Below are 25,380 nucleotides of genomic sequence, written 5' to 3'. Positions count from 1 at the left end.
CCCCTCACCACGTACAGGAATCCACATCGAGGGGTATACCTCTCAGATTATCCACTTTAAAAAAATGATGTATTATAAGTTTTGCTTGAGTAAATTATTCATTAAAAACTTTTTTTTATGTAGAAACAGGGTCTTATAGTGTGTGTGTATCTATATATACATATATTAGAGATGGCTGATATTGGTATTCAAAACTTTTATTTAAAAACACAAAACAAGTAAGTTGGTACTTATTTTATGTTTTTAAATACAAATTTTTGATACCCATATCAGTTGTCTACTGTATGTATATAGTTACTTGAAGTGGGTTCCTCATCATCATGAATGAGGGTCTTATAGTGTATCAATTATGTTTTTAGGGCAAATTAATTAGTGATTTTTCACACAGTCTTGTTTGCAGTAAATTATATTCTTCTTTCAGCTCAATTAATCCTGTTCAACATGATTCAACCTTAAGGAGAAATTTTCAGCAACTTCAGGAAGGCCATACACTCACTTCCAATGACCGCCCAGGTTCCAGTAATTTCCCTCCTCCACCTCCTCCTGTGGGACCACAAGAAATTCCAGGAAGACCACCAGTACCACCTCAAAGACTAATAGGTAGTTCTAAAAAATAGAAAAAAAATATTTGCCTTTTTATAAAATTATCTTGGTGTTAACCTGCTGATTGAATCTTATGGCAGAAGTTTGCTTTGCAGTAACTATGTATTGCTTAACTTTTTCAGCACGGGCTTGGTCCCTGGGACTGACCTTGTAACCATTTTGTGCTTGTTATAGTTTTTGTGCTATAACTTTTTAATTATTAAGCGCATGTTCACGAAATTTGCCAGATTACCAGTAAATATTACAAGGCTTTTATACACAAAACATCAGATTTTTTAAATTGTCTTAAGGTGTTTTAAGTAAAGTTGTGCCTTTTTGTTTTTGCATGTTGCCTATCCAACATGCAAAGTAATTTAATTTTAAGAATAAAATATTTTTATGCATCAGAAAATTTTCAACTTTCATTTGCAAAATTTTTATAACCTCCAGATAATTATCAAGCATTTTTTATTTTCACTATTAAATTGCTGTATGGGTTTGGTAGATTTAACAACTCGTAACCACCACACAAAAAATTTGCAAATAAATATAAATTATGCTTTTTTCGTTCTAGAATGACCACAAATTATTACTCAAAAACACAAATTTAGTCTAAATAGCTTAAGTGTCATAACATTATACATTTATATAGTCATGACCCATGACTATTTTATTGTTCCAACTATAAAAAAATTTTGAGTATCAACCCTTGTTTGTACTGAGGGTTTCAATATTCTTAGTAAACTCAGTGAATATACGAGTGAGAAAGCTTTCAAGATCAAGAGAGATATCTGCGAATTTTCTCACAAATTTCCTGTATCATAATTCATGTAATCTCTAGTTTCCAGAATAACATGATTTGATCATCAAATCTTGCTACTGGATACCAGTAATGTAAACAGACCAACAGTCATTAAAATATTATTTTCAAAAGACTGGTGTCTCGAGCATGATGTTACCAACTACAAAGATTTTTTGTTTTATTTTTTTTGTTGATTTATAATATTTTTAATTCTAACAGATGCCTTTGAGAAATCTGTAGTTAATTTAATTGGTATCTTGTAATATAATAGCGTAGTGACTTTTGAAAAGAATAAATATTCATACTAGTCATTGTTGAGGTTTATGACCAAATACACTGATTTAATTAAATGGCATTCTTCAGATTTTTAAGACTTTTGATTTGTGTACCTTTTCAAAAAGTAAGAAACAAAAGTAAATTTAAAATACCCCAATATTGTTTATTTTTACAAGATATATTTTTGACTGAAAATGCTGTCAATACTTCAAATTAAAAGATTGAACATCTCTCTAAGTACCACAGATCCTTTCCATATATCTTGTCTATTACTTTTGTTGATCATTCTCTTTACTTTTACGTGTAGTTGTTCCAGACCCTCCTCCACCAAGTAAGCCACTACCACCCATTCCAGTTGAAGAAAGACGAGAAAAGGAGAGGAAACCAGCAACACCTCCCAGAAATCACCACCCAGCCCAGCCTCCAAGACCTCCAGAAGGACGCAACTCTGCTATGTTTAAACCTCCACTTCGTAGACCAGAAGTAAGAATGTAATTTGGATAATAAATGAAATATAATCTCACTCATGGTTAGCAGCCTATATGATCACCTGAGTAAAAAATATTAGTAATTAATGAATAATTGATTTGATTTATTTTTATTTCTAGGCACTTTAATTACTAACTAATTTTTTATCCACTTAGTAATCAGTATCTAGTATAAAGAAATAAATAAAACATTATTAATTAATTACTAATTAAACTTAGGTGATCATAAATCTACTAACCATGACATTAAAACTTGACATTTTAGTTGTGTTTTTGTTTACAAAAATGTTTGTTATAAAAAAAATACATCGTATATATGAGAATTAAATTTTTGACTAGTTTCACCTGTGGATTGGAGGAGACGTTGTAACTGAAAATTTTGTTAACAAATGTCATGATTTAAAAGCCCCTTTTAATGTAGATGTTATTAATTTATTTATTTTGTGTGTTAATATTTTATGATTTTTTAGTTTTTTATAATAAGAGAGTTAAAAGCAGACGACTGTTGGAAGTTTTGTTTATAATTCATTGATGTCGAAAATATACAGATTTCTAGAAGATGGACAGATGATTAAGTGATAAACATATAAATAGTGTGAGATGAGTGGAAAAAGCAGACAGACAATAGCAGAAGAGAGTAAAGTCAAGGCCTAGCAATTAAAATAAGCCTAATGTTTAGTATGTTAGAGTAAGGCTTACAGTAGAAAAGTAGATAAGAATAACAATTTATTCCATCAAAGCGTGGTTCTAAGGTAATTGAATTAGCCAGAGTGCACTTTGACAAAAGGAACAGAGAATATTTTAAACAAAGAAAACCAAATGATTACTGGAAAAGCAGTATACGACTGTGGTAGCTCACACTACAATTGTAATTGAATTATAAATGGAATACTAGTGCGATAGAAATAGAGAAAGGTAGTTTGGCTTGGAAAATCAAATTCTAAAGTAAGTGAATAGGCCTAAGTGGACGTTTGACAATAGGAAGAGAACTATATATGTATATAGTGTCTATAATCTCTATAGTGTAAAGAATTTGTTGTACATATGTTTAAATTGTTTATATAACAAGTTGGAGTGTGTGCTGTTCACTTATCATTGAATTTATTGCCAACAAGTCGCAGACACCTACTGTAGAAGAATCCTAAGCCCAGTAACAACACAGTATATATTTATCCTATTAAGAAGTATAAGTAAAAGCCTTTAATTGACAATTGGCGAACATAACTATAACATCTGACAATAACTTAAAACACCTTAGAGAAATAGATTGACTATATAATTTTATTAATTTAAGCTCTTGTATTTTTCACCTTCTGTTTGATCAGTTGTTTTAGTATATACCTTACATGTTGGATTAACTTAAAACTACTACTTGTTATTAACTTCTAACTACTACTTGTTATTAACTTCTAACTACTACTTGTTATTAACTTTTAACTACTACTTGTTACCAAGTGGTCTGTAATTTGTTGGTAATGAAAAGACAGATATTTAATTGATGAAGTGAAAGTGTGAGAATTCCTATTCTAAAGAGTAGTTATTTGTTTCTTAACACAAATAAACACCAATTCTTTGACTAATTACAGGATTTAGAAATATTAGCAGCACAACTTAATGAATTAGCACTTGGAAGCAGTAGTAGTAGTGGAGCAGGAGCTAGTCCTGCTGGAATGGGCAGAGCCAATGGAAAAGGATCAGCCATACCTGCTGGTAGTGAACAGGCAACCCGTGTCAATGGAAACACTCCCGAACAAGGCCCCACAGCTAGTGTTGTGTACTCAGACTCTGATGAAGATGAAGATGATGATGGACAAGTTCAAAATGATGGGACACTTCTAGCATCAGACCCACCTAGGCCTCTGTAAGTTTACAAAATTTTAGGTTGTAGTCTTTAATTTATGTTGTTTATGTTTTAACTAAAAATCCTACAATTAAACCAAACTAACAGCTGTAAGTAATAAAGAAATTATGTGGGTATGTAATAGTATATATCATATGCATAACTACAACACTGTTACACTGTAAAATGCGGACTCGACTTTAATATACTGCAGTTCGAAGCTATATATTCCTGACTGTTGGTATGAAGTTTATCATAATATCATGGTCATGTCTAGGTAGGCATCAATGTAGTGTAACTAAGGGCCTAGAATTTACATACAGGGAAAACCAAGTTTAGTCAAAACATGTCTTGATTATTACAGGCTCTTGCTATGAAATTGGTCAAATTGACTGACCTCGTAACCATTTTTCACTGGTGCATTATACAGTCTAATATCAAATTTTAATTTTGAAAATAATGTAGGTGTGATCTATGTATAGCTGGATCATCCTTATATTCTTATTTGCATTATTTTTGACACTGTCATCCCTACACCATTTTACATTTACATTTTTATTTACTTGTACATCAAAAAGCATTTCAAAAAATTCTGTAATATTATCAAGGAAACAAGTAGTATTGTTTTTTATTCTTGGATTTTTTGCAAAAAGAAAATTATAAGCATTGAGGCAAATAGAATAGAATATTTTGATTTTAGTAATCTTTACTTTTTATTGATAAAATTAAAAATAATTTTTCATAAGAAATTTCAACAGCTTTAAATAATTGTGGTAAATCGTTGTTTTATATTGGTAAACAGATGTTTCTCCTGTAAGGTTAATCATAGGTATTGTTTTACAAGCATTAAGAAACAAAGATAGGGCTAGCATCATCTTAAACAGATTACTTAGTTGGATGTATTTGTAATTTGAATGTATTCATACTCTGAATGCTGTAAGTGATTATATCTCATCGTTGGAAACAAAATATTGTATACAAATAACTGGTATCCCACAAATAGCTGTTTCAGAAACTTCACATAATTTCTTACAACTATGCTTTTTTTCATTTGATAACACATTTGTACAATTCACCCAACATGTCTTTCACTAAATAATGGGAATACCTGTGGGTAGTAACTTCAATCCATAAGTTGTATAATTATATTTGCTTATACTAGTTTTCATTCATAAATAAATATATATATATATCATATTAGCAAGGTTTCCAGGGACGTTTATTTACCAGAACTCACTCTATAAAAAAAGCTCTTTTTTTTTTTTTTTGCTAAAAGCAAAGCACATTGCTTGTAACTAGATAAAACTGTTGTTAGTCAAATGTTTAAGTTCAAAATTTTAGATAAAACAGTTGAATTTTATTTTGAAAAACAACTCGCCTGTATTTAATGTTCACTACTCTCATGTTCTAAATAATCGTACCTGTACGATTATTAATTTTGGAGAGATTTTCTACCATATCTTTTTTTCTGTCATCTTTAATGAAAAACACAAAATTCAATTTCATACTATTTTTTCACCTTGCACTATTATTTGGAACACAAGTGTACTCACAACTATTTTGATGCAATAAATGTTTTTAAATGATTTTTGTGGACAGAACTGGTAAATTCACTCTCTTTGTAAATGAAGCTTATCCTACTGTATTTTGAACTCCAGATTTATTCAGTCTTGTATTAAATTCAACAATCTTTTTGCTACTGCTAATGGGATTAATAATTTTACAGAATATCATAATCTTTCAAAAGTAATATGTCTACACCCTAATTTTATAAATAACGTTTTAAACTAATAATGAACAACTAGCTTTATTATGGAAATGTCATTAGTTATGTGTTCCATTAGCTTAAGCACTCACTGTTATTGTAAACTATATAACAATTCCTTATTTACTATAGCATATTATTATACTGTAGTTATTATATATATCATTATTGTTATATTTTTATTTAATTCTTTTTATTATAACTGTGATCTTTATAATACCTTATTATCACTTATACATTTTGCCAATTTTTAGTTTAGTTTTAATTATTATTTATAGCTGCTTGTTCTACAAGTGTTATGTTGTCTTCTCTCTCTCTCTCTTTAATGTCCTGATATCCAACTCTATAGCTAAACAGTAACATGTCATAGTCATGTATCTTAGTTGTTAAGCTAATCTAAAGTTACAGTATAAGAGCCATTTAATGTGCATTTACTGATCACTATATGATATTTTTGTTGTTGTTTTTTGAAGTTATATTTCAGTATTTTTAATTTTAGTATCATAAATAGTATTGTTTAAAGTGTTTCATTTCTGAATTTATTTGGGGGGAGGCCAAGTTGTGTCAGTATGAAGAACATGCTCTGTATTGCTTTTACTGATTTATGAAGAAAACTTCAATCACTTTATATGATATTTTATTATATCCTGCAAAGGGTGGGTTGGAGAGGCAACTGCTTCAGGCCTTCTTTGCCCCATAGAAAATGATGCTCTTGTTTTGGAGGATTACTTTGCATTATCATATATAACTTGAAGTATATGGATTAACCAAAATCTCCTGAGCTGGCTGAACTTTTTCAAATATTAGTGAGATTAGACACATAACATAATTTTTAAAGTAATATAAACAATAATGAAGCACAGTTAGTTTTATTGAAATTGTATTTGCTAAGTGCATATAATAAATAGTATGAATACATGTAGCTTCAGTACTATAGTAAATGTTTTTGTTTAATTCCTTTAAAAACCCATAGTTTGAAGAAGTAGGGATTACTCTAATCTTCTCCATATCCAGGCAGCAGAAATAATACACAGTTGATGCAACTGGCCTAAAAAAGTTAGGTAAAAATTGGTTAACTGAATTTTATGTATACACAATGTATTTGGAAACATTAATAGTTTATTAAGAGATTACAACTATTTGTGAGTTCAGTATAATGTTTAACTTGTTAATTTGTCAAGGTGGTTTATCATTATTTACAGTATCTGTGCATGTCTTTACAAAGCAAATGAAAAATGAATTTTGATTTGAACTATATACAAAATTAATTTTTCTGAGAAAAACAGGGATTATAAAACATGGTTTATGATTATTATTTTTTTTAGTTATGCAAAAGAAACTGAAGTTTTTCAGAAGTTTAGGGAAACTCTTGGGTTAACTTATCAAATAAGAGAATTTAATTTAAAAAAATTATAACCCTTAAATTTTATGTATAGTGCTCTTATTTGTTGATTATTGAAACTCCTTATGTGCATCTTTTATTCCAATATCTTAATAATTATTTGCTCATGAAACATTAAACCTCTATTCAAGAACGTAACTGGCATCTTCCCTACATCCAATTGAACATTATATTAGTAAAGCAGCTGATTTGGCTACACACCATAGCTTTTATGTTAATTTTTTCTGTAACTGGTGTTTTTGAAATAGTTACTAAAGCAGTTCTGGAATGTGTGTAATGGTGTAGTAAGGCCTAAGGATGTTCCCTAAAGGAATTTGAATAATACAGGCTACATCCCAGAAGGTAATGTTCATTTGAAGGCTGAATTTTGCACCATGTATTATATGCGTATAATGAAACTATGGTTAGATTATGCAAACTTCCCAGCATCACAGACATAAAAACATTTTTGAATGACTGTTTTAACTTTAGCCTAAACACCAAATTATGTAGGTTATGTTTTATTGCTCTTCAAAATTGTAATAAGGAAATAGATCAGATTTCAAGTAGCTCATTGTCTTTGTGACATTAAGCTTAAAAATTAGTAGACTTCTGAATCAGTGAAAACACTGGGATTGAATATGTTTCACATCATAGATATATCCTGATATTAAAAGTGTTAACATATTAAGTCCCTCATCTCTTCTTGTGAATCAAATTAAGGGAGATTTAGAAAAATTCTAAACATATATAATATGATTAGTAATTGTTTTTTCTTTCATGACCAGACCTCCAGATGGCTACAACAATGATACCTTAAAAACTTTTGTTGTCCATGAAGGTGAGATTGTATCTTTTTTTTTTCTTTTTTTTTTTTTTTTGAGTATTTCACTTTTTCATGGAAGGACTACAGGTTACCAATAAGAAAGATAAATTGTATACATTAACCACTTTCTCATATAATATTTTATGGTTTTAGGACTTAGTGTGTTCTTAGTAGATGACTTTTTTAACCAACATTATAGCTGGTATTGTATGTTATGTTATAAAAGTCTAAGAACTTTTAATTTTTTAATTTATGCTAAAAACTAGTGACTGTCAATGTCATATAGGCTAACAATTAATCTTAAATGCTCGTCAGAAAAAAAAAAAATGTAGAATGCAAAACAGTTCTACCTTTTCACAAAACAAACACTTTCATAAATTTTACAAAATATATTTTTTCTTATGCTATTAAGTTAATTTATTTTCCTACTTATTATTCTTTGATTCAAAAATGTTATTTTTAGACAGTCAAATATGTTTTTGTTCTTTCTCTTTCATCTGAGAACTAGTACCATTTTCAACTAAAGTACTTTTTTTTGGATAAATTGAAAAGGTCTTATATATGTGTGTGTGTGTAAAAATAATAATTAAAACCAGATGATACTAAAATGATAGATTTTGAACATGATTGTACAAGCTTTTCCTAATTATTGCAGCAATCACTTTAATTAGTCTAAAGAATTAACAGATGATATGTATGCAATTCAACTTTCTTTTCAGAATCATCCATTATCCAGGCACCAAACAGACCCCTTCCTCCTACCCCTGATGATGATGAAAGTAATGATGGGACATTGTTAGTTAGGCGGGTAAGTTTGTTTTAATCATTTATTTATTTTATTTCAGTATTGCTAGTTCAGTAGTTTGAAATTAAAATGACATTTGTAAAGAGTTATCAGAGTTCTGAGAATTTGTTGAAAAAATTTATAACAAAAAAGTCCTATCTTGAACTTTTTTAATATCGGAGGTTTTCAATATAAGTATGGTAAGTTACTATCCATATTTTTCCATGGATATTACCTGTATTTCTAATTATTTTTTAATAATAAATAATAAAGCTATAAATTTAAGAACAAAAAGAAAAATCACATCAGTTTATTAGTTGGTTGAACCAATGATGAAGTGAATTGTAAGCTTAGAATGTTCATTGACTTTGTGTATAATTTTTATCATGAAGTTTATTAGAATGGTGTATTGCTGGCAATTCATTATATATTTGCTGAATCGAAAATGAGTGTATTTCTTCTCTCTTGTGTATTGAAGTTTATATTTTAAAAAATAATTTGCATATAATGGAAATTTATTTGTATTTGGAATGAAAAAATATCATTGCTGAGTACATTGTTTTACAATAGCACTACTCATATGAGAGCTTTAACTAAAAAAGTTTCAGCATTTGGTAATTTTTTGAACACTGTAGCTAGTAATAGAATAGAATGAAGTTCTTTTGTAACTTTGGTAAGTGATGGAAGGTATGGATTATACGTTACTAAAAAGTTTTATTATTGTTGTGAATGTTCTTGTTGTCTGTAGAGAATGGATAATCATATCTTTGGCTATCTGGATTAGCAACTCTGGAACATACTTCTTCTTTGTGCCTGTCGTGGTTTAGTGTTTAGGGTGCTCAGCTTGCATTCTACAGGTCACAGGATTGAAACCTGTTGCTGAACATGCTTGCCCTTTCACCCTGGGGGAATTATAATGTGACTGTCAATCCCACTATTCATAAATATAGCATAGCTCAAGAGGCAGCAGTGAGTGGTGTTGCCTAGCTGCCTTCCCTCAAGGTGTGGTTAGTACAGATAGCCCTCAAGTGGCTTTGCTCAAACATTTAATGAAACAAACAGTTCCTCTTTGCCAGGAAGTTGATCAAGAACTTCAAATTAAACATTTACAGTTCTGTTATACTAACACTATGGTTTGGAGCATACTCACTTTTTAACATAGTAGTGTATGTAAATAAATTGTTTGCTATCTCACTTTTTTACATCTCAACTGTTAATTGTTATTTTTATTATAAAGGATCACATAAGCCAACATGTACAAGTTGTAGTTTAGAACTGTAGAAAAAAAACTGTTATAGTACAAGATCACTGACTGGTTTGGGATATTAACTTGCAAGACAGAAGATTAGTTTTCCAAACTTTTCCCTCAGATAATGTGTAGAGTTTTGAAGTTTAATAACTCAGTTTCAAAACTGTATAAAGTTTGCTAAAGTTTAATTTTATGGATGCTGGGAACAAATTTTTACTTTTGTTCTTTCTGTGCAGGTCTTGCAGGACAGAATTTTTATATGTATTTTGCATAACTCTTAATATTGTAATCCATTTTCAAAATGAACTTTAGAAAGGTTTTGATATTTCATACATTATTGGTTTAGGATGTTTTTATTCTTTAAAAATATAAGGGTAATTTTTTGAATCATTTGATCAAAATATAAACTATAAAATTTATGTACTCAATAAAAACAGTTATTTTAAAGTTGTGGAATAATAATTTAAGATTACATGTGGGAGTTATTATGTATCTCTCAGAGTGATAGAGAAAGAGACCGGCCTGGTGAGGGGTTCGGTCGTTGCTTTATGCAGAGGTTAGAGTCGTCTCAGAGTTCTCCAGGAAACATTGCCAATATTGGGGGTCGATCTAGCGGAGTGCTTCCAGACTTGCTTCCACAAAATAGTCAATTTCAATCCCAGGTGCTAGTAGGGCAACAGCGACAGCTTGACAAGAGTGTTTCTGAAGAGGTAAATATGTATCATGAACAATATTTTCAAAGGCCCAGAATAAATATCAAAATTACTTTTGTATTTTAATGACAATAGAAAAACGTTACATTTATAGAAAGCTTAGAATACAGTTAAGTTATACTTGATCTACTGTACACTTCTTAATCAATAAAGTGTTTCATTTCCAAAGCACTAACTCATGTAAGTTTTATTACAGTGCATCAAAATAAAAAAAACTTTAATTTTGTATTAGTTTCTAAAACATAGATAAACAAAGATAATCAGAGAAAGGATAGGATAAAAACACATAGTTAACTCTGAGAACTTTTTTTTGTAAGTGGTTATTAACAGGTAAGTGTTCGGTGAGAAATTCTACAAAGACTTGCTCTTAAAAAAACACTTGTAGTGTACAGTGAGGTGTGTGGTAGAAATAGCTTCAGTTTTTCACTAGCATAGCATTACACACCAATAGTCAAATCAATGTTTATTGTTATATTACTTTATAAATCTTGTGTTCAGTGTAGTATGTGTTACTTAGTTCTAAGAAAACTTCATTTTGTAATTTATCAAAAATACTTTAATTGCTATTAACAGTTTGCTTGAAATAAATTCCTTAGAGCAAGGAGTTGATTTTGTTTGTAATTTTTTTAATATAACTATAGGAATAGTTTACGTGCAAGCTTACTTTCATTTTAATGAATTTTTATTTATTTTGTTTTGAGCTGTGTAATTTTAAGTTGAACTTAAGGTATCAAATAACCTAACAAAAATGAATTTAAAAATTTGCACAAGAAACTTGAATGACATATCAATTTCCCAAAATATCTTATGATTTATATTAAATTGATGCTTTGTTGTTTTTTTTTTGTAATTTTAAGCACAGCTTGTCTTATCTCAAAGAGACTTATAATTTTTACTGATCCAGCTGTATTTTGTTTTTATACTTTTCATTATTTTTTTAGTACTTGAAGAATGAGAGTATGTTTTTGGCTTACTTCTTCAGCTTTTTCTAGTTTTCTTTCTTTTTGAAGATTTTTACCAAATTGAAGTTCTTTTATACATACTTTACCATTCTAAACCACATATTTGACCAGTATCTTCTATTTTTTTAACTGGCTTTTCAAATCTTTTTCATACATATATCTGTAATCATTCTTCAACTTTTTTAGAAAAAATAATGTAGGTGGTGATATCTTTTTAAAATTTGTTTATTTTTTTGTTATTCTCCTTCTAGAAATTACCATGTTTTTATTTCTGTCATGAATATGTTTTTCAGTTTCAAATGAAGGATTCTGTTAATCTTTTTGACCCCAAGTTTTTATAGCTTATTCAGGCGATATGTTTCTCTCTCTCTCTCTGCGCAATGCTGGTGAATAATGGCTAATTAATTAATTCCTCCTTTTTTATGTTTTGTTTTTACAATATTTACCGTGGATTTCTTTGAATTCCCTATAAACTAATGTTTTTTGTAGATGTGTATTTGGTTTTTTGTGCTCAGAATTGCTTTAAGCTCCAAAAAATTTTATACTTTATATTTTTAGTTATGATTTCTAGATTTTATGCTTTTGAACCAGATTTTTATTTATTTATTTTTTCAAGTTTCTTTCATGAAGAGTGAGCTTTGGTGTTGGTTCTGTCATTTCTTTGTTTTGGAAATTTGCACAATTCAAAGGAAGGCAGCTAGTTAACAGCACTCAGTTCCAACTCTTGTGCTATTGTATTTAATTAATTATATTTGACCATCACTCTCGTAACACATGTACAGCCTCAAGATGTTGGACGTATTCTTTTGTGTCAGTGGGGGTGCCAACCAGATTCATGGTCTAAACCATATGTTTCTTAATAGAAGGCAAAAGATTGCAACTGTGGGCCCTCCCTGTCTCGTTTTTTTTTTATTGTTGTTGTTACCAGATTACTATATGATTTGACTTGGCATATCCTAGTAGTTAGGGCACTCGACTCGCAATCTGTGGGTTCAAATACCATCACTGAACATACTAGCCCTCTCATCTGTGGGGGTTTTATAATGTAACAGTCAGTACCACTATTTGATTAGAGTAGCCCAAGGATTGGTGGTAAGTGTTATTGATTAACTATCTTCCCTCTAGTCTATCACTTCTAAATTTGGGACAGCTAGCACAGATACCTCTCAAGTAGCCTTACAAAAAGATTCAATAAACAAATAAACTGTATCATTCTTCATCTTTGTAGATCTTTTTTTTTCTTGTCTTCTCTTCTACTCATCATTGATTTAACTTTACCTTTATCATTGTACAAATTCTGGTTTTGTTGATGTTATCATTCTTTTTTCTTAATCTGCTTTGTAGTTTCCATGTTAAATTGTTGCTTTGAAGGAGATCTCTGGGAATTATTTATTTGCTTGTAGATATCACTACATGAATTCTTTAAGTGAGATTTTGTTGACTTCTCTGTGTATAATTTGTAGTAATTCCCTTTCATTATCTCTACTGCCATCTCTAATAATTTTCTTCTGTAAACATTGTGTTATACAATTGCAGTGCTAAATCCAGATTCTGAAAATGGGGAAGTGAAGGGGTGACAGGCAAATGAGCTTGAGGACAAAGACTTTTTTTTTGATTTTTTAAATTATAAGTGGAAGGAAATTTATGTAAGATAAATTAAGAAGCTCCAAGGGCTAACCAGAGATTAGATAATGTTTTGTTGGGTGGGCTTTCCTTATGTATGGGTTGCCTAGTAACTGAAGATATTGTATTCTAGGGGGATGTATCTTTTACTAAACTTTTTATAATTAAAATTTTAGGGGAGGCAGAGAAATTGCAGGAATGATGCCTGCCTCCCCTTAGCATTGCCACTATATGATTATTTTAAATAATATGTTTTCTTCTGTATTAATTTTATTCCATAGGTTTTTCTTTCATATTTGCATTGCTTTTTATTGTATGATTAAATGCTAAAATATACATTCAAAGAATAAAAAATATTATTGATTTTTGCACAAAAGCTTTGTAAACCAAACATTATATGTGAACTTTACTTTGTGTGCATTTTCTTGGGGTTAACAACATTTTATTTGTTTCTACACACAATTATTTGAAGTTTGTACTTGGCTGTCAAACTAAATATCTTTGGTTGTTGTTTCAGAATTTTCTGTAACAGTTTTTTTCTTTGCTGACACAAATTTTAAAATTAAGTTTCAGTTTCATTTCCATCTCATTGTGTGTTATAAAATTAGGTAGAAATAAAACTAAAACACTTCTCTTCAAGTGACTGTTTTTATCTAGATAAAAAACTTCACTCAACTACTTTGGTTTTATAACATGCTAATGTTTGGTAATTTAGTTTCTAACACCTAACTATGGGTTAGAATAATCATGTTCATCCTTTGTATATGGAAAGCCCTTAGAAGAAATTAGATAATATTATTAGAAGTCAAGCTTGGTGTCATTTATTGGTCAGAACATTAGTCTAAACTTTATTACATTGAAGGCTGATTAATCAACTCATTCTATTGTAAATTTTTGTTTTTACCATATTTACTTGGGTTTCTTTGACTTTCTCTCTATACTGTTTTTATAGAAGTATATTTTGTATTTTACAATTATACTCGAGACTATTTTACTATATATAGAAAGAAAGATAGATACAATTTATATATATATATATATATATATATAGCTACAATTATTAATTTCCCTTGTTCTTAGTTCACATAACTGTGTTTATCAATAAGTTGTACAATGCACTGGTATTTTATATTTGCTGTAAATGGAGCATTATATCTTATTTTTCTACTACCATAAGTTCATTAATATATATGATTGTGAAGTATTTTCTAAATATACTTTATTACTTCCCACAACTCAGCCAAATTTTGTGATCACTATTTGACCTTTTTAGTTTCAATATAAACCCATACAACCTTGATATATTCATATTTGGACTTTGTGCAGGCCAAGCAATGGTTGCAAGTGTTCTGTTGGCCTCTTTTTATGTACCAGGTATTGATTCACCTACCTCAACCACATACTTGGAATCACTGTTTTACTGAAAGACAAGTCTCTGTCAAACATATCTTGTTCCTGAAGGCAATGACATGAGGGATAAGCATCTGTGTGTATTTGTTATTATTCAGAATACCATCAATTTTGTATAGAGTTCAGCTGAATAATTTGGATATATTATAAAGAGTATCCTTCTCCAGCTTTGTTCATCTCATTGTTTGAAGTCTGATGTTCATTTCAGCTTTTTTGTTTGACTAACTCTTCTAACAGTAGTTTTGAACAGCTACATATCCATTGGAATCACTTCATTCTAATGTGTACCTTAGTGTTCTGGAGGTAACATTCAAAGTTGTATTTACAGCTAGGTCATTGAAGAGATTGTCATCTACCATGCAAAGTGCAGAATCTAAGTTACTTAACATCTCTCTTGAAGAGTTTGGGCTTTCCATTTCTAATACATTTATTATCAACAGTACTAGCTTCACATACCCTCTCCTCTTCAGAATTTCTATACAGCTCCTACTGAAACATGAACTTTTACCTCAATATTTTACAAGGAGTAGACTTCACTGAGTAAAACTTTGATTTCTACCCAGTTGTTATGTAGCATTTTTGTTCTGGGAGCCTTGAATGCCTTATCATATCACTCCTGGGAATAATATGATTGCCTAAAAAATACAGACAGTCATACCTGTACTCTGGTGTGGATATGGCTGATTGGTTGGATGATAGCCAACCACAGTGTAAGCTATGAACTTAGAACTGTACTCTGGTTTACATAATTATTTCCAATACTTTGTAATGACTGTGGAAACTTATAAGTTTCAATCACCCTCATGCAGAATACTAAGATATGAATGTTACTGCTTTCTGTGGATAGGTAAAAAATTGACAGTTTAGCAGCAGTAGTTTGGGCTTTCTTCCTCAATATTCTTGAAACTAGATTATTTCATACATATACAACCTTTAACTTTAGTGATCTAATATAGATTATTAATGAACTAATTAATCTGCATTATTTGTAAAATCCACGCTAATTTTTGGATGCATCACTGATAAAGTATGTTGCAAAGAATTAAAGTTAAAAATGTTTTTGTAAGATTTAGGAAGTTCATTAGAATCAAAATAATTATAACATCTCTTCCTTGTATAGTAACATTTTGTTTTATTTTTAATTCTCAGAGAATTTCCAATAGTACATATTTCATAAATTCACATAGTGTTGGGTACATTTATTACTACTAAAGAGTAAAATGTTTATTATTACGTATTTTGTTATGTTAAGCTAGTAAAAACAAAATTTGCTGGAATTGTTGCTTTTTGTTCATAGTATCGACAAGCAGTGAGCAAAACTCCACCTCAGTTACAGCATAAGCAGCGTTCCTTCCTGACATTTGGGTTTGGAGCTGGTAGTGGAGGGCCTAATCCATCTCCTAGAAGAGAATCCCATATCAATGTTAATGTGACACCCACTTCTCACGAAACTTCCACTGATACTCCTGAGATAAGAAAATACAAGAAGAGGTTCACTTCTGAAATTTTATGTGCAGCTCTTTGGGGTGAGTTCCTAGAAATTAATTAAATTCAGGGCATATTCAACTAGATTCTTATGTTGGCTAAATATCTGTACATGATTTTTCTTGAAACTAAGTTTATGCAAAAGTTTTAATTCTGGAAAATGGTTTCCAGTGAAAAGTACTGTGTGAAATCATAGAGGCACATTCCAGAATTACCACAAAAGACCTGCTGAATGTCACCCTTATGGTTGTAACTGAAAATGTCTGCACTAAAATATTATTCATCTAAATGATATCAAGTCATGTATTTTGATGTACAATGGTAGTTTATAGGACGTTGAAATCTGTCTTACTCTTAATTTATTTAGTAACAATGATTTCAGCAACTGCCCTTCATCGGATATGGTATGAGAATGAAGGATCACTGTATGATTGAAAAGGAATATATCCTTATTTGTAAACTTTCAACTCAAATTAACAATGTATACGTAACATTAGAGAGAGAGAAATATTAAACCAAAACCATCTGATGCCACATAAATAATGTGAATCATATGTTCACTCTTATATCAAACCTGACAAAGAGCTATCACTTAAAGTAACTGTTAAACAGAAAGCAGTTTTTCATTCCTGAATATGTTTTCAAGAAAAATACTTCTTTTGTACAGTAAGATTGTAGTTTAATGAGCCTTTCAGATCAATAAAGCATTAATGCTAAATCAATGGATTCCAGGTGTTAATCTTTTGATTGGAACTGAACATGGTCTGATGCTGCTAGACAGGAGTGGCCAAGGAAAGGTTTACAATCTCATCACCAGAAGGAGGTTCCAGCAGATGGAAGTATCTGAAGGCCAAAACATTCTTGTCACACTGTCTGGGAGAAAGTCACGTGTGCGTGTATACTATTTGTCCTGGCTGAAGAACAAGATTTTACGAACTGATGGGGTAGGTGGAAGTGTGGGTTTAACAACTCTTTTTATTATTTTATAGTTTAATCCACCATATAAAGTTTGGACAAAACTGATCATTTAATGGAAAATCAATGATGCTCCTGTTAGAATGTTTTTGGTCAAGGTGACTCAACTGAATAATTAACTGAAGTGTGATAAAAGATGGAATGATGTCATGGTAGACTACCAGAATGGAATTGAAGTATTTTGCTTAGTTTTCAAAGAATTGTTGCAGTTGTGATTCATGTGCATTGTGATATATATATATATATATAAAGAGGTTAAGAAGGTTTTGTTTTGACAAAGGAAACTATTTGCTATTGATAAAGTGAAATAATAAAAATGTGATATGAAATCCAGTTAACAAGAAAATATTAAGTAGGTAAGATTATAATTATAAAGAAATCATGGAAAATTATCATATTTAAATAATAACTTTATAGAAAGATTAGAGGTGAAAATAAAGAATTTGCATTGCATATGGGGAAGAAGAAACTTATTGGTCAGACACAGAACTATTAATTGTTGAAGATCACTGATTCCAGAATCTAGGTTTATTGCATAAGATTGGATGTTATTTAAAGTAGCAATGCAGTAGACTTCTTTCATTTCTTTATCAGCTTCACTTTTGGAACCAGTTTCAATACCTCTGAGAATCAGCAGGTTTGTTGAAGTGTTAAACAACAAGATCTTTTTCAGTGTTAATAGAATATTTATGGTTGTTGAAACACACTGAAAGAGGCATATGGGTCTGTTCTACACTGGTGATTATAATTTTTTAACTGTATGAGGTAAATGGTGTTGTGCAAGTTTTTTCGTTAGTAATTTGAAAGGGTTTTTGGTCATATTCATTGAAAAAAGAGTTGGTAGTTTTTACAAACTTGCATCTTAGACAACAAGCTTTATTACATGGATGAAAACCATTCTATGGTGGGGTGTAATTCACTTTTCCATGAACAAGGATATCTTTAATACTTCTTCTTTTCTGGAAGGAGACAATGGGAACTTCAGAAAAAAATTGTCTCAGATGATCGTTCAGTTGAAGTAGATGGAAATGTTTTTCAGAATAAGCAAAACGTGTCTGTGATTAAAGTGATAAGTAATAACGAGAGAAATTCTGTTTGACTCTTTAGTATTACACTGTTTAAAGATGGTTTTTTATTGAGTGTTTTTAGCTTTTTTAATCTGTCTGTCAATTTAAGCATCTTTATAACCTATTTTTAACATGGTTTGTTTAAAATTCTCAATGTTTTTTTTCTGAAATTGTTTTACCAATACAGATTTTATTGACTTGGAGTACTTGACTGCAGGTAGTATTTTATTTAGTGTGGGTGGGGTTGCAGCTTTTGTAGTGAAGATATTGTGGTCTGTCAGAAGGTTTTCTGTATAAATAATTGTGTAAAAGTCTGTTATTTGAGGAGATAGTGATATCCAGAAAGTTAATTTGGGTTGGGAAGTAATCAAAAGTAAACTTGATTTTTTTGTGAAAGGTGTTATCATAAGAAAAAAAGCCTTTTAAGTGATTCAGAACCAGCTGTCTAAATGAAAAATATGTTGTTTATCTTTAACATTTCCAAGTATGATGTTTCACAGAGCTTTGGTTTAAAGGCTGGCTTTTGATTTGGCCTATAAATTTGTTGCCTAGTTAGGAGTTTTGGTATCTATTGTAATGCCATTAATCAGAAGGTAATGTTTTCTGTTGAATTCAACATAATTTAAAGATAAGACTGGCAAGATAAGTTACTTTTTAAGATACTGGTGGATTGGATACTCATGTGAAATATTAGTGTAAAGGGAAAAAATCCATCGTACACAGAGTAAATATCTGTTGGCATTGGTTTCTGTTATGATATTTATAAAGTGTATCATGTTCTTAGTATAAGAAGGAAGACTACAGGTCAACAAAAACAGAAAGTTTCAGAGTGGCCATGTTTGTGTTAGAAATTATGAGATGGCTGAGATTATTAGGTTTGAGTATTTAGGGCAAGAGATAAAATCTACACGGACAGACCTGCTTGAGTGTCAAGTATTGGAAGGTTTGTTTGTTAATGTTTTTTGTTTTGGAGTTCTTTAAGTTATCACTGATGGTTTTAGTAAATTGAGTTTTAGAGTCCTTTGAAGAAATTAGTTGGCAACTAGCTTCACCAATACAATCATCTTTATTTAGAATATCAGTAGCCCCACCCTTGTCCACTGGCTTTATTATAATACTATTGTTAGATTTAAGATTCTTTAGAACAGTTCTTTCTTGTTGGTTCTGAATATTGTGCCATTGCTTAGAATTAATGTTTTTATTATGTCACTTTTTACAGCTTTTATATAACTTTGTAAATGTGGTTCTCTATTTAATAGAAGTGTCTAAGGTTACCTTTTTTTGTAAGATGAAATATGTTGGTTGTCAGTAGGATAAATTTGTGGAGTTTCCAAGAAAATTTGTGTAGGTCAGAAGGAATAACAGATTCATTAACAAAGTTATTCTTCAGACAAAAGCTAAAACTTTTACTGAAAGAATTATGTTTGAATAATTAATCATGTTGAAAACTTGGAGAGGGATTTATTTATTACTTGTAGGATTTATCAAGTCACAATTATTATTTACAAGTGTTTTAGTTTGAGAGGGTTCATGTCCAGTAAAAAATGAAGTGTTTTTAAACATTTGGTTCAGTTGCTCATTATTAAAAGGTGGAGGATTGTTAAAAACGCTGTTAAAAGCAGTCAAAAGTTTTGAGTGGTGTAATTTCTAAGAAGCTGGATTTGATTATTCTTTTAAGGGAGGAATGAGTCAATTCTATGTTTTAGTTATTAAGTTCTTCTTCTAGTGAGAGGTTGTAGAAATGGCCATAATAGGAAATTATATTATCTTGAACATTAACAGAATTTTGACATGGTACCTGAGATTTAGGTTAAAGGTCATTAGGAGATGGACTAAGGTGTTTTGATGGAGAAAGCTCTGCAAGAGAAGTGGAGGCATGTTTGTTTGGTGAAGATTATAGTGTCAAGCATGCAGCAGTTACAGTGCCATTGGTTTTGGGTAGTTTCAAAGATAGAGAAGTGGAAAGTGAAGGTGTTATGAGCATGGAAGAAAAGGCAACTGAGACATAAGAAGAATGATCATTGTTAGTTGTAGAACTAGATATTGGTGGGAAAATGTGATTTGGGTTGGTTTCATTAGAAGAACCAAAAGAATGATTTGGATTATTGCTGTGAGAAAGTGGAGAAGTTATTAGATGGGAAGATTGAGCAGCAGAGGTACTAGAGGGTGAAATGTTGGTGGCAGTCAGGTTGGGAGGGATTGTGGGGTTTGGATAAGTGAAGTTAGAAGAACTACTATTAACAACCAAGTGAGATGGTTTGAGTAACTTGAAAGAGGAAGACATGATTGGGAGAATACTGTGAGAAGTAAAGTTTTTGAATTTAAGGTAGAGATACCAGAGAAGCTGAGGTGAAGTCCATCACATGTGAGAAAAATTAGTGAGTGGCGTTAGGTTTGTGTGATTAATGAAGGCAAGTTGGGGGTTGAGTTTGCAAGGGTTTTGAGTAAGTTCATTAAAATGCTGAATTTTATTGTTGAGTTTGTGACTAGTGCACTTTGCATGTTGAAAACATCAGATGAAAAGTGTCTGTTTACATGTCTATCGATTACACTAGAGGTAATATGTTTCATCGTCTGAGGAAACAGATATGGGGTATGATGTCATAAGAGTTCTAAGAAGCAGTCTTTAGTAGACTTGTAAGTCTGATTCAAGTCATTAATGCCAAAATGAATTATCAAAAATCGAATTTATTCAGCAAAGGAAATGGTTATAGTTATGGCATTGTTTATTTTAGTTTGACTAATGGATTTGAAAAGGAATGGATGTCCATTAATAAATATTCTTGTCAGTACTTGAGCAAAGAGTAACCTGAATTACCTTTGTTAGGAAATAGAAGGGTATACTTATGTAAAGATACATTCATAATGTAAGGAAAACATGTAAGCTCAAATAATCAATTAAAGACATAAATATGAAACTCTATAACTCAAGAGCTTTCAAAAGGTGCAAACTGGAAATGAATAGGTAATATAAATATAATGAAATTCATATAGTTTCAAAAAGCTAACAACACTTAACAAAAATCCATCATTAAATAGTGAAATACTGAAGAGTCAAAAAGAATTCCCCTTGTTATAACCTGTCATTTTAAACTCAGAAATGTTTTGCTTATTCTGAACAAATATTTTCTTACACTACAATTCTATGATTGTGTGAAACATTTTTTCTGAAGTTCCCATTGTCTCCTTCTGGAAGAGCATAAGTTTTAAAGATATCATTGCTCATGCAAAAGTGAACTACACCCCACCACAGAATAAAAAAAGCTTGTTATTTAACCCCAACAAGTTCATGAAAATTACTAACATTTTCTGGCAAATATGACCAAAACTTTAACATTACTAAAGAAATTATTTACAAAGCATAACACTGATACAGTGTGAAAAAAGTGCAATCACAGTATATAGAATAGACCCAAATAAATCTTAGAGAGCATTTCAGCAAAGTAAATCTTCTATTAATGTCAAATGAGTCCTCACTGTTGCCCAACACCACTGGTTAAATTGAGATTTTGAAAGAGGTGGTACTCCTTTTTGTGACCCACTTTGACATTCCAATCAGATGACTATGAACATTAAAAGTTTTAACCCTCAAGAGTCTGAGCTATAGGGTTTCAAAGTTTTATCTAGTAGTATCATTATTCATGTAATTTTTTTATAAATGATTATATTTTGGTGTGCAAGTAAAGCAAAATACTTCATCAATAAGTAAAGTTAAAGTATTAAAATTGGTATTATTTACTTATGCATTTCTTGTTATCAAGAATAATTGATAGGATAATTTAGGTTGTGCACAAAAATTTTTTTTTATAAATGAACTTATCCTTACAAGGTTCTACAGTCATACAGTGAAACAAAATGCTATTGTGAAAGAAATTATTTTATGTTTATTAGAAGGCATTTTTTAGCTAATTTGTTCATAAACAAAATGAATACTATTCTAAATTATTTTAAATAACATACTTTCAGTGTATAGTTCTTAATGATAAGTAAACGTTTTTTATTTTACCACTTGTATTTTAATACATTTGATTCTATATATCTGTAAGTATTTTAACTAAGTTATGAAATACGTATCAGTTTTCTATGTTCCACTTGAATACAAAAGGATTAAACTCCTCTTTATAGCTTTACAAGATAGTATAAAGAACTCTGCATGGGCAACAAAATCACATCACATCAAAACATTTAGAACAAAGATAAGTTCTTATATAAAAAGAAAAATTATTGTGTATAACCTAAGTCATTGTATCAGTTATTTTTAATAAGTAAAATTATAGTAAAGCTATAAAAGATACAAGAGCAATAAGTAGACTTTTGCTAATTTCAGTATTTTAGAGTATATGTTTTGTGACATTTTATTTTTAATATTGACAAATATTTGTTAGATTGCTTTCAAATAGTTACCTTAAGTGTTTTTTGTTGTCATTGACAGCAGTTAGAAAAAAGAAGTGGCTGGATTAATGTGGGTGAACTACAGGGAGCAGTTCATTTCAGAATAGGTGAATCAGAAAATTTGAAACTTTATTATTCATTGTTTCAAGCAAAATAAATAGCCTTACTCAATGAAATTCATAATGCTATTTTTCTGAACTACATATAGTTTAAGGAATTTACTTAGTTGTCTTAAATCTCAGAAAACTGCATCTTGAAACAAATCAAGCAAAATAACTTGTAACAGTTATTTTTCATTAACTCTTTTAAACCCATAATTTTTTGCACATTCTGCCAGAATTATTTTCGTGATGTCCTAATAATTATCAACATACCTTATAAAATTTTTGGTCCGTTTATAAAAGGTGGATAATAATATGGTTTGGATTAGTTTTCAGCCAAAGAGACAAATTTTTTCAGATGCTGTCAACGTCTGATGGGTAAATCAGGATTTTCAGGCCGGATGCTAGCGTTTGCTAGCATTTAAGGAGTTAATATCCACATTTATTTTATTACTAAAACAAGATCTCCAATGCCTCTTGTATGTGGGTTCTTTGTGTATTTTTGGCTAAAATAAATAGATTATTTAACTGACACAAAAAAAATTTTTCACACACTAAATTTTGTGCAGACATCTTCAAAATATTGGGAGTATTTATATATGTGCTTAATTGTTTAGAAATGCTAAAGATTATTGTGCATAAGAAATTATTGATGGATAATTTGAATTTATATCAATATGTCTTTGTAAAGCAATCATTTAATTACTTTTTTTTTTAATCCAGCAGTGTTTTTGAATTTTCATATTTAAGAAAGACCACTAAGCAAACATCTACTTGTGTCATAGAGTGAATAACATGCTCAGAAAGAGGTGTTGGAGTTGTGATAGAGACTCTTTTACATTTATTCAAAGAAATTTTTAACTTGTTTTTCTTGAACAAAATAAACAGTATTCTAAATTTTTGTAAATAAAACATTAAAACACTTTCAGCATAATATTTATTAATGATAAATAAACTTATTTTAAATTTACCATTCCTAATTTTACACATTTCATTCTATAGTTGTACATTTTTTAATTTAGTTATTATGTAAATGATAAAATATTTATTAGTTTTTTTTCTGTTCCAGTCAAATATGAAAGGATCAAATTCCTTGTCATAGCTTTGCAAGACAGTATAGAGATCTATGCATGGGCACCAAAACCTTATCACAAATTCATGGCCTTCAAGTCCTTCCCGGAATTAGTACATAAACCGCTTCTGGTGGACATGACGATTGAAGAAGGTGTTCGGTTGAAAGTAGTGTATGGGTCAGCTGAAGGATTTCATGCAGTAGATGTTGATTCAGGTTCTGTGTATGATATTTATATCCCTGCTCAGGTAAGTTGGATTTTTAAACCGTAATTTTTAAGGGTTAATATTTTGTTGATGAGAGTTGAGAATGCTGTATATGAATTGTTTGAGTAAAAAATCTTTAGCAATTCTATAAGCTACGGAGGAAAGAAGTATTACTAAATTGCCTTAATCCAGATCATCAAAACCTAATTATCAGTAGTTACTTGTTCTTGCCTAGACTATCTGCATGCTGACGTTGCATCACATGCTTGTTAAACAAGTTTATATTCTAAAAATGTTTTTATACAAATGTATGGATATATACATCCTTCTTCCTAATAGTAATTTTTTCTTATTATTTGTAGTCTAACTTACTAAATCAGATCCACGTAGTTCAACTTAATAAATTGCATAAATTAACCTAACCGGTTCTTTGGCATTGATAAAGTTTTTAGTAATTCTGCTTTAGTATAATCTATTTTGTAGTCCACAAATTACATTATGTTAAAGCAGCACTTGCAAGCTTTTTGTTAAATCATATATTATGCAGTAGCATTTGTGTGAGGCTCATTTACACTATTAAATTTTTGTTCCTAAAGTTGAAACAGTTTTACAACTTTGAACTGTAACTGTTAAATTGTAATATCAGTTAACCTACAGTAATTGCTCTGACTTCTTTTTGAGTTGAAACTATTCAGACAGACTTATCATTTGGATGTTATCTGAACATTTTGAAGACCCAACATTAGCAGTTGAGTCTAATTTTGTTGTTGGATAAATTTTTCAAGAATAATATGTCCTTTTATTAACTGTTCTGCAAAACTGTGGTCATATTAGTAAAGTAGGAATGCTTAAATTACTTAATATTAAAACTAGCTAATACTTTTGTTTTCCTTTACAGCATTGTACATGAAAAAATTAAACTTAGCTGTTTGTTCAAAACCTGTATTGAAATTGTGGAAATGTGAAAAAAAAAGAATAAAACATGTTAATGTAGATAAAAGTTATAGAAGATAGTTTTTAGAATCTGGATTAATGCTGGACTGAAAATCTTACAGAGTCAAGGTCCTATTACACCTCATATCATTGTTACTATGCCCAACTCCAAAGGGATGCAGCTGCTACTGTGCTATGATAGTAAGTTAAAAGTTCATCTGTTGCTTGATACCACTTTCAGTTAATCACATATGTAAAAAGAAACTAATTTTGAAAATCATGAAATAACATCAGAAATTTCATACTTAAATACATCATTTGAAAACATTTTATGCACCACATGATCTCTTAGCATGTAGCATAACAAAAACAAAATTTATAAAATTAGGAGACATCTTATAGTAACTTAAAAAAAAAACTTCAAAATTATATAACTAGACACTTCATA

General features: G+C 30.1%; 1 protein-coding gene across 2 annotated transcripts in view; it reads left to right on the top strand.

Moving 5' to 3' along the window:
* Nucleotides 1–25,380, top strand: part of LOC106460111 (serine/threonine-protein kinase mig-15-like) — a 104,864-nt gene that overhangs the window by 73,571 nt on the left and 5,913 nt on the right. The window contains exons 14-24 of one of the 2 annotated variants that reach the window (XM_022386751.1): nt 422–600; nt 1,968–2,143; nt 3,735–4,009; nt 7,923–7,975; nt 8,680–8,768; nt 10,494–10,703; nt 15,999–16,227; nt 16,919–17,130; nt 22,664–22,727; nt 23,791–24,041; nt 25,055–25,133. In XM_022386751.1, the coding sequence (XP_022242459.1) occupies nt 422–600; nt 1,968–2,143; nt 3,735–4,009; nt 7,923–7,975; nt 8,680–8,768; nt 10,494–10,703; nt 15,999–16,227; nt 16,919–17,130; nt 22,664–22,727; nt 23,791–24,041; nt 25,055–25,133 (1,817 nt within the window). Of the gene's footprint in view, nt 1–421; nt 601–1,967; nt 2,144–3,734; nt 4,010–7,922; nt 7,976–8,679; nt 8,769–10,493; nt 10,704–15,998; nt 16,228–16,918; nt 17,131–22,660; nt 22,728–23,790; nt 24,042–25,054; nt 25,134–25,380 lie in introns of both variants that reach the window. The other variant, XM_013919795.2, reaches the window with a different exon arrangement.

This window comes from Limulus polyphemus, unplaced genomic scaffold, assembly GCF_000517525.1.
Source record: "Limulus polyphemus unplaced genomic scaffold, Limulus_polyphemus-2.1.2 Scaffold711, whole genome shotgun sequence".
In the NCBI taxonomy this organism is placed as follows: Eukaryota; Metazoa; Arthropoda; class Merostomata; order Xiphosura; family Limulidae; genus Limulus; species Limulus polyphemus.
Note: the sequence above shows the minus strand (reverse complement) of the source record. Positions and strands in the feature narration are given on the sequence as shown.